Source organism: Oncorhynchus clarkii, chromosome 25, assembly GCF_045791955.1.
Source record: "Oncorhynchus clarkii lewisi isolate Uvic-CL-2024 chromosome 25, UVic_Ocla_1.0, whole genome shotgun sequence".
NCBI lineage: Eukaryota > Metazoa > Chordata > Actinopteri > Salmoniformes > Salmonidae > Oncorhynchus > Oncorhynchus clarkii.
The window spans coordinates 44149815-44162708 of record NC_092171.1 but is presented as its reverse complement, the minus strand read 5'-3'; the positions used below and the strand labels follow the sequence as shown (position 1 = coordinate 44162708).

The window sequence follows — 12894 nt, the reverse complement described above, 5'->3', positions numbered from 1 at the left end:
ATCTGGTCACGTGTTTCCTATGGTCTAATCTGGCCACAGGTTTCCTATAGTCTCTAATCTGGCCACAGGTTTCCTATGGTCTCTAATCTGGTCACATGTTTCCTATGGTCTCTAATCTGGCCACAGGTTTCCTATAGTCTCTAATCTGGTCACGTTTCCTATAGTCTCTAATCTGGTCTCTAATCTGGTCACGTGTTTCCTATGGTCTAATCTGGCCACAGGTTTCCTATGGTCTCTAATCTGGCCACAGGTTTCCTATGGTCTCTAATCTGGTCACATGTTTCCTATGGTCTCTAATCTGGCCACAGGTTTCCTATCGTCTCTAATCTGGTCACATGTTTCCTATGGTCTCTAATCTGGTCACATGTTTCCTATAGTCTCTAATCTGGCCACAGGTTTCCTATGGTCTCTAATCTGGCCACAGGTTTCCTATAGTCTCTAATCTGGCCACAGGTTTCCTATGGTCTCTAATCTGGTCACATGTTTCCTATGGTCTCTAATCTGGCCACAGGTTTCCTATGGCCTCTAATCTGGCCTCTAATCTGGTCACATGTTTCCTATGGTCTAATCTGATTATTTAGTGGTATGGATCTCTCTCTCTCTCTCTAGACTGGAGAGTTGGTGCGTATCTATAAAGGACATAGTCATGCTGTCACAGTGGTGGCCATCCTGGGGAAGGTGATGGTCACTGCCTGTCTTGACAAACTGGTCCGCGTCTACGAGCTACAGGTCAGTCTCCCCTCTCCAACCCACGGTAGAGCTGGTAGCCATGTGTCTGTCCCTCCACATTAAAGCCAGACTGTACACTAACCAGTTTATTTTTATGCCGTAGTTAATGCTCTGAATTTGATCTACCCCCCCACACAGTCACATGATCGTCTGCAGGTGTACGGTGGACACACAGACATGGTGATGTGTATGGCAATCCACAAGAATATGGTGAGTCCTCTGTCCTCAGTCCCAAATCTATGTGCTACAGGTCAGTCCCCTCTCTCTCAGGTCAGTCCCCTCTCTCTCAGGTCAGTCCCCTCTCAGGTCAGTCCCCCCTCTCTCAGGTCAGTCCCCCCTCTCGCAGGTCAGTCCCCCCTCTCTCAGGTCAGTCCCCCCTCTCACAGGTCAGTCCCCCCTCTCTCAGGTCAGTCCCCCCTCTCTCAGGTCAGTCCCCCCTCTCTCAGGTCAGTCCCCCCTCTCTCAGGTCAGTCCCCCCTCTCGCAGGTCAGTCCCCCCTCTCGCAGGTCAGTCCCCCCTCTCGCAGGTCAGTCCCCCCTCTCGCAGGTCAGTCCCCCCTCTCGCAGGTCAGTCCCCCCTCTCGCAGGTCAGTCCCCCCTCTCGCAGGTCAGTCCCCCCTCTCGCAGGTCAGTCCCCCCTCTCGCAGGTCAGTCCCCCCTCTCTCTGTTCAGTCCCCCCTCTCTCTGTTCAGTCCCCCCTCTGTCTGTTCAGTCCCCCCTCTCTCAGGTCAGTCCCCCCTCTCGCAGGTCAGTCCCCCCTCTCGCAGGTCAGTCCCCCCTCTCGCAGGTCAGTCCCCCCTCTCTCTGTTCAGTCCCCCCTCTCTCTGTTCAGTCCCCCCTCTGTCTGTTCAGTCCCCCCTCTCTCAGGTCAGTCCCCCCTCTCTCAGGTCAGTCCCCCCTCTCGCAGGTCAGTCCCCTCTCTCGCAGGTCAGTCTTCTCTCTCGCAGGTCAGCCTCCTCTCTCGCAGGTCAGTCTCCTCTCTCGCAGGTCAGTCCCCCCTCTGTCTGGTCAGTCCCCCCTCTGTCTGGTCAGTCCCCCCTCTGTCTGGTCAGTCCCCCCTCTGTCTGGTCAGTCCCCCCTCTCTCTGGTCAGTCCCCCCCTCTGTCTGGTCAGTCCCCCCCTCTGTCTGGTCAGTCCCCCCCTCTCTCTGGTCAGTGTCCCCCCCTCTCTCTGGTCAGTGTCCCCCCCTCTCTCTGGTCAGTGTCCCCCCCTCTCTCTGGTCAGTGTCCCCCCCTCTCTCTGGTCAGTGTCCCCCCCTCTCTCTGGTCAGTGTCCCCCCCTCTCTCTGGTCAGTGTCCCCTCTCTCTCTGGTCAGTGTCCCCTCTCTCTCTGGTCAGTGTCCCCTCTCTCTCTGGTCAGTGTCCCCTCTCTCTCTGGTCAGTGTCCCCTCTCTCTCTGGTCAGTGTCCCCTCTCTCTCTGGTCAGTGTCCCCTCTCTCTCTGGTCAGTGTCCCCTCTCTCTCTGGTCAGTGTCCCCTCTCTGTCTGGTCAGTGTCCCCTCTCTGTCTGGTCAGTGTCCCCTCTCTTTCATTAAAACATGTCTGGTGGAACGGAACGTATCAGATGATTACCGATGTTCATCTGTGTTTCAGATCTACACTGGTTGCTATGACGGCAGTGTGCAGGCGGTCAAACTGAACCTGATCCAGAACTATCACTGTCGGGTAAGACTGGGGGAACTGGGATGTGAAGGAGTCTCTGCTGGGTAAGACTGGGGAACTGGGATGTGAAGGGGTCTCTGCTGGGATGTGAAGGGGTCTCTGCTGGGTAAGACAGGGGACTGGGATGTGAAGGGGTCTCTGCTGGGATGTGAAGGGGTCTCTGCTGGGTAAGACAGGGGACTGGGATGTGAAGGGGTCTCTGCTGGGATGTGAAGGGGTCTCTGCTGGGTAAGACAGGGGACTGGGATGTGAAGGGGTCTCTGCTGGGATGTGAAGGGGTCTCTGCTGGGATGTGAAGGGGTCTCTGCTGGGATGTGAAGGGGTCTCTGCTGGGATGTGAAGGGGTCTCTACTGGGATGTGAAGGTGTCTCTGCTGGGTAAGACAGGGGACTGGGATGTGAAGGGGTCTCTGCTGGGTAAGACGGGGAACTGGGATGTGATGGGGTCTCTGCTGAGATGTGAAGGGGTCTCTGCTGAGATGTGAAGGGGTCTCTGCTGGGATGTGAAGGGGTCTCTGCTGGGATGTGAAGGTGTCTCTGCTGAGATGTGAAGGTGTCTCTGCTGGGATGTGAAGGGGTCTCTGCTGGGATGTGAAGGGGTCTCTGCTGGGATGTGAAGGGGTCTCTGCTGGGATGTGAAGGGGTCTCTGCTGGGATGTGAAGGGGTCTCTGCTGAGATGTGAAGGGGTCTCTGCTGGGATGTGAAGGGGTCTCTGCTGGGATGTGAAGGGGTCTCTGCTGGGATGTGAAGGAGTCTCTGCTGGGATGTGAAAGGGTCTCTGCTGGGATGTGAAGGGGTCTCTGCTGGGATGTGAAGGGGTCTCTGCTGGGATGTGAAGGGGTCTCTGCTGGGATGTGAAGGGGTCTCTACTGGGTAAGACTGGGGAACCTTTATGGCTCAGTGGGTTTAGTTGTTAGTACACTTTCTGAACGCTATTCTCTGATCTAACTCCCCCGCTGTCTCTTCTCTCCTGCTAGTGGCATGGCTGTTCTCTGATCTAACCCCCCCTTGTCTCTTCTCTCCTGCTAGTGGCATGGCTGTTCTCTGATCTAACTCCCCCCTGTCTCTTCTCTCCTGCTAGTGGCATGGCTATTCTCTGATCTAACTCCCCCGCTGTCTCTTCTCTCCTGCTAGTGGCATGGCTATTCTCTGATCTAACTCCCCCCCTGTCTCTTCTCTCCTGCCAGTGGCATGGCTGTTCTCTGATCTAACTCCCCGCTGTCTCTTCTCTCCTGCTAGTGGCATGGCTATTCTCTGATCTAACTCCCCCCTGTCTCTTCTCTCCTGCTAGTGGCATGGCTATTCTCTGATCTAACTCCCCCCCTGTCTCTTCTCTCCTGCTAGTGGCATGGCTGTTCTCTGATCTAACGCCCCCCTGTCTCTTCTCTCCTGCTAGTGGCATGGCTGTTCTCTGATCTAACTCCCCCCTGTCTCTTCTCTCCTGCCAGTGGAATGGCTGTTCTCTGATCTAACCCCCCCCCCCTAGTCTCTTCTCTCCTGCCAGTGGCATGGCTGTTCTCTGATCTAACTCCCCCCCCCCCCCTTGTCTCTTCTCTCCTGCCAGTGGCATGGCTGTTCTCTGATCTTTGGAGTGTTGGATCACCTTCAGCAGCACCTGCTCCAAGACCACGCCTCTCCCAACACACAGAACCTCAAGTGTCGATGGAAGAACTGCGATCAGTATTTCACCGCTCGCAACGGCTCCAAGCAGGTATGGCGTGTTCCTACACAGGACATAGACTGTAACACACGGACTGCTGTGACGGTTATAGGCTCCAAGCAGGTATTGAGTGTTCCTACACAGGACATAGACTGTAACACACGGACTGTTGTGATGGTTATAGGTTATAGGTTGTATTAGTCAGAGGTAGAGCTGTGAAGGTTATAGGTCGTATTAGTCAGAGGTAGAGCTGTGAAGGTTATAGGTCGTATTAGTCAGAGGTAGAGCTGTGATGGTTATAGGTCGTATTAGTCAGAGGTAGAGCTGTGACGGTTATAGGTCGTATTAGTGGGTCAGAGGTAGAGCTGTGAAGGTTATAGGTCGTATTAGTCAGACGTAGAGCTGTGAAGGTTATAGGTCGTATTAGTCAGAGGTAGAGCTGTGAAGGTTATAGGTTGTATTAGTCAGACGTAGAGCTGTGAAGGTTATAGGTCGTATTAGTCAGAGGTAGAGCTGTGAAGGTTATAGGTCGTATTAGTCAGAGGTAGAGCTGTGAAGGTTATAGGTCGTATTAGTGGGTCAGAGGTAGAGCTGTGAAGGTTATAGGTTGTATTAGTGGGTCAGAGGTAGAGCTGTGATGGTTATATGTCGTATTAGTGGGTCAGAGGTAGAGCTGTGAAGGTTATAGGTCGTATTAGTGGGTCAGAGGTAGAGCTGTGAAGGTTATAGGTCGTATTAGTCAGACGTAGAGCTGTGACGGTTATAGGTCGTATTAGTGGGTCAGAGGTAGAGCTGTGAAGGTTATAGGTCGTATTAGTCAGAGGTAGAGCTGTGAAGGTTATAGGTTGTATTAGTCAGAGGTAGAGCTGTGAAGGTTATAGGTCGTATTAGTCAGACGTAGAGCTGTGATGGTTATAGGTCGTATTAGTCAGAGGTAGAGCTGTGAAGGTTATAGGTCGTATTAGTGGGTCAGAGGTAGAGCTGTGAAGGTTATAGGTCGTATTAGTCAGACGTAGAGCTGTGATGGTCGTATTAGTGGGTCAGAGGTAGAGCTGTGAAGGTTATAGGTTGTATTAGTCAGAGGTAGAGCTGTGATGGTTATAGGTCGTATTAGTCAGAGGTAGAGCTGTGAAGGTTATAGGTCGTATTAGTCAGAGGTAGAGCTGTGAAGGTTATAGGTCGTATTAGTCAGACGTAGAGCTGTGATGGTCGTATTAGTGGGTCAGAGGTAGAGCTGTGAAGGTTATAGGTCGTATTAGTGGGTCAGAGGTAGAGCTGTGAAGGTTATAGGTCGTATTAGTGGGTCAGAGGTAGAGCTGTGAAGGTTATAGGTCGTATTAGTCAGACGTAGAGCTGTGAAGGTTATAGGTTGTATTAGTGGGTCAGAGGTAGAGCTGTGATGGTTATAGGTCGTATTAGTCAGACGTAGAGCTGTGATGGTCGTATTAGTGGGTCAGAGGTAGAGCTGTGAAGGTTATAGGTCGTATTAGTCAGACGTAGAGCTGTGACGGTTATAGGTCGTATTAGTGGGTCAGAGGTAGAGCTGTGAAGGTTATAGGTCGTATTAGTCAGAGGTAGAGCTGTGATGGTTATAGGTTATAGGTCGTATTAGTGGGTCAGAGGTAGAGCTGTGACGGTTATAGGTCGTATTAGTGGGTCAGAGGTAGAGCTGTGATGGTTATAGGTCGTATTAGTCAGAGGTAGAGCTGTGATGGTTATAGGTTATAGGTCGTATTAGTCAGACGTAGAGCTGTGAAGGTTATAGGTCGTATTAGTCAGACGTAGAGCTGTGAAGGTTATAGGTCGTATTAGTCAGACGTAGAGCTGTGAAGGTTATAGGTCGTATTAGTCAGACGTAGAGCTGTGACGGTTATAGGTCGTATTAGTGGGTCAGAGGTAGAGCTGTGAAGGTTATAGGTTGTATTAGTCAGAGGTAGAGCTGTGAAGGTTATAGGTCGTATTAGTGGGTCAGAGGTAGAGCTGTGAAGGTTATAGGTCGTATTAGTCAGACGTAGAGCTGTGATGGTCGTATTAGTGGGTCAGAGGTAGAGCTGTGAAGGTTATAGGTTGTATTAGTCAGAGGTAGAGCTGTGATGGTTATAGGTCGTATTAGTCAGAGGTAGAGCTGTGAAGGTTATAGGTCGTATTAGTCAGAGGTAGAGCTGTGAAGGTTATAGGTCGTATTAGTCAGACGTAGAGCTGTGAAGGTTATAGGTCGTATTAGTGGGTCAGAGGTAGAGCTGTGAAGGTTATAGGTCGTATTAGTGGGTCAGAGGTAGAGCTGTGAAGGTTATAGGTCGTATTAGTCAGACGTAGAGCTGTGAAGGTTATAGGTTGTATTAGTGGGTCAGAGGTAGAGCTGTGATGGTTATAGGTCGTATTAGTCAGACGTAGAGCTGTGATGGTCGTATTAGTGGGTCAGAGGTAGAGCTGTGAAGGTTATAGGTCGTATTAGTCAGACGTAGAGCTGTGACGGTTATAGGTCGTATTAGTGGGTCAGAGGTAGAGCTGTGAAGGTTATAGGTCGTATTAGTCAGAGGTAGAGCTGTGATGGTTATAGGTTATAGGTCGTATTAGTGGGTCAGAGGTAGAGCTGTGACGGTTATAGGTCGTATTAGTGGGTCAGAGGTAGAGCTGTGATGGTTATAGGTCGTATTAGTCAGAGGTAGAGCTGTGATGGTTATAGGTTATAGGTCGTATTAGTCAGACGTAGAGCTGTGAAGGTTATAGGTCGTATTAGTCAGACGTAGAGCTGTGAAGGTTATAGGTCGTATTAGTCAGACGTAGAGCTGTGATGGTTATAGGTCGTATTAGTGGGTCAGACGTAGAGCTGTGATGGTTATAGATTGTATTATACTTTTTGTGAGAGCCAGAAATCTTGCTTGTTTGTAGGTGACTAAATACTTATTTTCCACCATAATTTGCAAATAAATTCATAAAAAATCCTACAATGTGATTTTCTGTTTTTTCTTCCTCATTTTGTCTGTCATAGTTGAAGTGTACCTATGATGAAAAGTACAGGCCTCTCTCATCTTTTTAAGTGGGAGAACTTGCACAATTGGTGGCTGACTAAATACTTTTTTTGCCCCACTGTAACCGTTCGAATAGCAACAAAAATCCATTCCATTGCATGAGCCACGCCAGGTAAAATCATTAGAATGTACATCATACGTTACCATGGAAATGATTGCATCACAATACCAGGCAGCCATTGAGTGTGCCCATAATGCGTTTGGTCAAACTGTCTGTCAGCTGTTATTACATCCTATTGTTTTCGTCCGTAACCGTTGGTTACACAGTTTGTACGGTAATTGTGCCAGCCCTAGTAAGAGGCAGACCACCTTCTTCTGCTAAGTGGATCGATTCTCCAATCACCCCTATTGATATTGACATATCTACTATCTGAGTAAAACAACGTGTGTGTTTCTGTCTCCTGCCTTACAGGGGGCTCCAAGGCACATGCTGCAACATGTTGAGGAGGAGTGGAGTGGACCAGCCCACCCCTGAGGGAGTCTGGAGTGGACCAGCCCACCCCTGAGGGAGTCTGGAGTGGACCAGCCCACCCCTGAGGGAGTCTGGAGTGGACCAGCCCACCCCTGAGGAGTCTGGAGAGGACCAGCCCACCCCTGAGGGAGTCTCACGCTCCTAACCCCCCCCCCCCCCTTAATTCCCATATTGGGGTGACCCAGTCTATAAGGTCACCTGGTTGAACCTGAATGATGATGTTGCCAGGTGACTACTAGGCTGAAAACCAGACCTGTTTGGTGCTAACGTTCCACTTCTTGCCAATGTTAGGCATTGACGAGGAGTGGCAATGAGTGGAATGATAGCACAAAACCGACTGGTATCCAGGCTAAGTTGACCATCCATACCAGAGAATAATGATGATGAATCTGTGGGTTTTTTTATGAAAGGAGAGATGTGTTCTAGTTCTTTTACCAACTAGAACACATCTCTTCCTCTCCATGGTTCTCTCATGAATAAATAAACACCGCTAAATGTCAGTTGCCTTGAACCACTGACCAAATAAGACAAAGGAACACAGGACTGACTGACTGACTGTTCACCAAGCAAAGAAACCAGGTCTGAAAGAGTCATTGTTATGTTTTCTATTCAAATGGCTGCAAATACATTTTAAAAATGAATCCAACCCTCACTTTTATAAAGACAAATGTTTGACACTGTATGTTTTGTTTTGGGGGGAAGTTGGGATGCTAGTGTCTTGGTGTGTTTGGAGGGAAGTCGGGATGCTAGTGTCTTGTGTTTGGAGGGAAATCGGGGTGCTAGTGTCTTGTGTTTGGAGGGAAGTCGGGGTGCTAGTGTCTTGTGTTTTGGAGGGAAGTCGGGATGCTAGTGTCTTGTGTTTGGAGGGAAGTCGGGATGCTAGTGTTTTGTGTTTGGAGGGAAGTCGGGGTGCTAGTGTCTTGTGTTTTGGAGGGAAGTCGGGATGCTAGTGTCTTGTGTTTGGTGGGAAGTCAGGGTGCTAGTGTCTTGTGTTTGGAGGGAAGTCGGGATGCTAGTGTCTTGTGTTTGGAGGGAAGTCGGGATGCTAGTGTCTTGTGTTTGGAGGGAAGTCGGGATGCTAGTGTCTTGTGTTTGGTGGGAAGTCGGGATGCTAGTGTCTTGTGTTTGGAGGGAAGTCGGGATGCTAGTGTCTTGTGTTTGGAGGGAAGTCGGGATACTAGTGTCTTGGTGTGTTTGGAGGGAAGTCGGGGTGCTAGTGTCTTTGTTGCGACTCTTCTCTTGGTTTGTTTTTGTCACAACCTCTTTGGATACAGCTGTGATTCACTCATTCATCAGACTTGGCTAGCTTTAATGATGTCATGACCTAGATTTTTCTGGGACATATTTATGGTGCAATGGAGTGTAATTTCAGGCGATTTAAGAAGTAAAATTTGTAAAAAAAATAAATAAAAAATGGTCTGTTTTTGAGAGTGATGTCTCATTTTGATAAACTTGTCACTAGATCCCCCCCCCCCCCCCCCCCCCTCACTGCCATATATTTTTCTTAGTTTATTTTAACAGGGGTTTTTATCTTAGTCTTGATCTTTTTCTTTCTGGCATTGAGTGTGATTGGTCCTTGATATTTTGGTGTTTGTTGAAGGACAGTGTAAAGTGTCTGAGATTGCCATTTGAAAATGTGGTTTTGCAGTGATGAGGAACTGAGAGACATACTAGTGTGTGTGTTCTAGTGTTGGTTCTAGAATGTTTTCTCGTGTCGGTTCTAGAATGTGCTGTAGTGTCGGTTCAAGAATGTGCTCTAGAATAGGTTCTAGAATGTGCTCTGGTGTCGGTTCTAGAATATGCTCTAGTGTCGGTTCACTGTGTTCCAATGCGTGAACAGGCGTTTATGATGTGTAGTTGATTTGTCATCATTAAAGACAGACGTGAGAGAAATTCAAAAGAATCACTGTTTGCTAGTTTTTTTCCTGAATGAGTGAGTTTGTACTTACCAGTAATTGTTGGATATTGCTGTGCATCTTTTGTGGAACTCCTACAGTATATGGGTGTTGTTGTTGTTTATTTTAAAAATAGGGTGTGTCTATTCCACAGTAAGTAAGGGGTTTGTTTTGAAAAACGGCTGTTTTGTGTAGAGATGTAGATGGTACAGAGACGGTGTGTTGAGGGGTTGAAGAACCCAGAGGAACAGAATCAGGATCCACCCCCCCCCCCCCCCCCACACACATCACACATGCCATACCTCAAAACCCCCTGATGACACACACATCACACAGACCAATATAAACCTCTGACACACACACACACATCACACACACACAGACCAATATAAACCTCTGACACACACACCAATATAAACCTCTGACACACACACATCACACACACACACACCAATATAAACCTCTGACACACAGACACACACCAATATAAACCTCTGACACACACCACACCAAGCTGATACGTTGATCCCTCATGCCTCTTTTTTATTTATTTTTTCAAACAGGTTTTTTTATTTTATAGTATTCTAAAACACGTTTTTAAAATGTAAATTGTAATCAATGTGAGAGAAGAGAGAAGTTAAATCGATGTAACTCTCCTTATCCGTGTAGTGGCAGCTCTGGGGTTGTACATGGTGCTGTTGTAGGTGTGTGTGTGTGTTCGGCTGAGGTGAGATCTCATCGACTCTGTTCAACCTGTGATCTTTAACAGCCTCCTCCTCCTCCTCCTTTCGTTGAGAAGACACACCTCCCAGACGTGTGTAACCCTCTTCCTCTGTTATTTGAGGGGAAAACATGACAGTCGTCCTCTTAACCTTGACATTCCTGAGTTTCTTTGACAAGTTTTTTATTTTTATTTTTAGTTCTTGCCCGAACGGTTGTGAACTTGTTTTGTTATTTTATTTTAAAGAAAATGTTACATAAAAAAAACCTGGAGAAAAAAAATTCTACGGCCTTTTTTGGTTTTGTGTCTTTCATCTTGTAGTTGTGTTAAATATTGTCTTGAACTGAACTGCATTCAGACACAGCAGCCGTTAAATTCAACTGATTTTTACTGCTTCTACATTCACTTAATAAAGCATGAATAAAACAAACAAACAGTCCAACCAATAACTACACAATTATTTATTGGGTTAAAAATGTTTTAAAAAAAAAATGCATTACACTCATTTGACCAAAACTTTTAATAGGAAACCACAACAAGTCCCAACCCATAGTCATATTCACATCTCCACATGTTGATCCCACCCTGTAGGGAGATCTTCAACGGGCTAGGGAGGCTTCAGCCTGGTCCTTGTCGTACAGCGGAGAGGGGGGGAAGGGTGGAGGGGGGGCAGGGGTGTTCTTGGCAGGTTCTGTCAGTCCCATTCTGCGTCTCATCCATCCATTGGTAGGACTGGCAGACGAGCAGATTCTATAGCCGTTAACTCTGACACCAGTGTTTCAGAGCTGATAGGGGTGGGGGGGATGTTCTTGGCAGGTTCTGTCTGTCCCATTCTGCGTCTCATCCATCCATTGGTAGGACTGGCAGACGAACAGATTCGATTCGTTCCGGTTCCCACGGACCAACCAATCCGGCGCCGAGTCAGGAAGTCCAAGACTGAAGGAAGGGAGCACTGGTCCTTTTCCAACATCTCCAGTTCATCCATTGGCCATGAGAGGGCCGTGGTCTTCACTGGAGCGATTTAGAGAAGGGGCTTGACAGTGCATCGTGTCAGGGTGGGTTATCAAATGTTATGGGATGGTAGGTGGTATAGGGGAGATGTGGAGGATGGTAGGTGGTATAGGGGAGACGTTGAGGGTGGTAGGTGGTATAGGGGAGATGTTGAGGATGGTAGGTGGTATAGGGGAGATGTTGAGGATGGTAGGTGGTATAGGGGAGACGTTGAGGGTGGTAGGTGGTATAGGGGAGACGTTGAGGGTGGTAGGTGGTATAGGGGAGATGTTGAGGATGGTAGGTGGTATAGGGGAGATGTTGAGGATGGTAGGTGGTATAGGGGAGATGTTGAGGATGGTAGGTGGTATAGGGGAGATGTTGAGGGTGGTAGGTTGTATAGGAGAGGCGTCGAGGGTGGTATAGGGGAGACGTTGAGGATGGTAGGTGGTATAGGGGAGATGTTGAGGATGGTAGGTGGTATAGGGGAGATGTTGAGGGTGGTAGGTTGTATAGGAGAGGCGTCGAGGGTGGTATAGGGGAGACGTTGAGGATGGTAGGTGGTATAGGGGAGATGTTGAGGATGGTAGGTGGTATAGGGGAGATGTTGAGGATGGTAGGTGGTATAGGGGAGATGTTGAGGGTGGTAGGTTGTATAGGGGAGGCGTCGAGGGTGGTATAGGGGAGATGTTGAGGATGGTAGGTGGTATAGGGGAGATGTTGAGGATGGTAGGTGGTATAGGGGAGATGTTGAGGGTGGTAGGTTGTATAGGGGAGACGTTGAGGGTGGTAGGCGGTATAGGGGAGATGTTGAGGGTGGTAGGCGGTATAGGGGAGATGTTGGGGATGGTAGGTGGTATAGGGGAGATGTTGAGGATGGTAGGTGGTAGAGGGGAGATGTGGAGGATGGTAGGTGGTATGAGGGGAGACGTCAAGGGTGGTAGGCGGTATAGGGGAGATGTTGAGGATGGTAGGTGGTATAGGGGAGGAGTCGAGGGTGGTATAGGGGAGACGTCGAGGATGGTAGGTGGTATAGGGGAGATGTCGAGGATGGTAGGTGGTATAGGGGAGATGTCGAGGATGGTAGGTGGTATAGGGGAGGAGTCGAGGGTGGTATAGGGGAGATGTCGAGGATGGTAGGTGGTATAGGGGAGATGTCGAGGATGGTAGGTGGTATAGGGGAGACGTCGAGGGTGGTAGGTGGTATAGGGGAGACGTGGAGGATGGTAGGTGGTATAGGGGAGATGTTGAGGATGGTAGGTGGTATAGGGGAGGCGTCAAGGGTGGTATAGGGGAGACGTCGAGGATGGTAGGTGGTATAGGGGAGACGTCGAGGGTGGTAGGTGGTATAGGGGAGACGTGGAGGATGGTAGGTGGTATAGGGGTGACGTGGAGGATGGTAGGTGGTATAGGGGAGATGTGGAGGATGGTAGGTGGTATAGGGGAGATGTGGAGGGTGGTAGGTGGTATAGGGGAGATGTGGAGGGTGGTAGGTGGTATAGGGGAGATGTGGAGGATGGTAGGTGGTATAGGGGAGACGTGGAGGATGGTAGGTGGTATAGGGGAGATGTGGAGGATGGTAGGTGGTATAGGGGAGACGTGGAGGATGGTAGGTGGTATAGGGGAGATGTGGAGGATGGTAGGTGGTATAGGGGAGACGTTGGTAGGCGGTATAGGTGTTGAGGATGGTAGGTGGTATAGGGGAGACGTTGAGGGTGGTAGGCGTAACGAGGGAA

The 12894-nt window shown here is 49.1% G+C and overlaps 1 protein-coding gene across 2 annotated transcripts in view; it reads left to right on the top strand.

Annotated features, from left to right (window-relative positions):
• Nucleotides 1–8037, top strand: part of LOC139383515 (zinc finger protein 106a) — a 44260-nt gene extending 36223 nt beyond the window's left edge. The window contains exons 16-20 of one of the 2 annotated variants that reach the window (XM_071128081.1): nucleotides 610–729; nucleotides 868–939; nucleotides 2320–2391; nucleotides 3953–4099; nucleotides 7493–8037. In XM_071128081.1, the coding sequence (XP_070984182.1) occupies nucleotides 610–729; nucleotides 868–939; nucleotides 2320–2391; nucleotides 3953–4099; nucleotides 7493–7555 (474 nt within the window). In that variant the 3' untranslated portion in view covers nucleotides 7556–8037. Of the gene's footprint in view, nucleotides 1–609; nucleotides 730–867; nucleotides 940–2319; nucleotides 2392–3365; nucleotides 3405–3952; nucleotides 4100–7492 lie in introns of those variants that run through there. The other variant, XM_071128082.1, reaches the window with a different exon arrangement.
• The last annotated feature ends 4857 nt before the right edge of the window (nucleotides 8038–12894 follow it).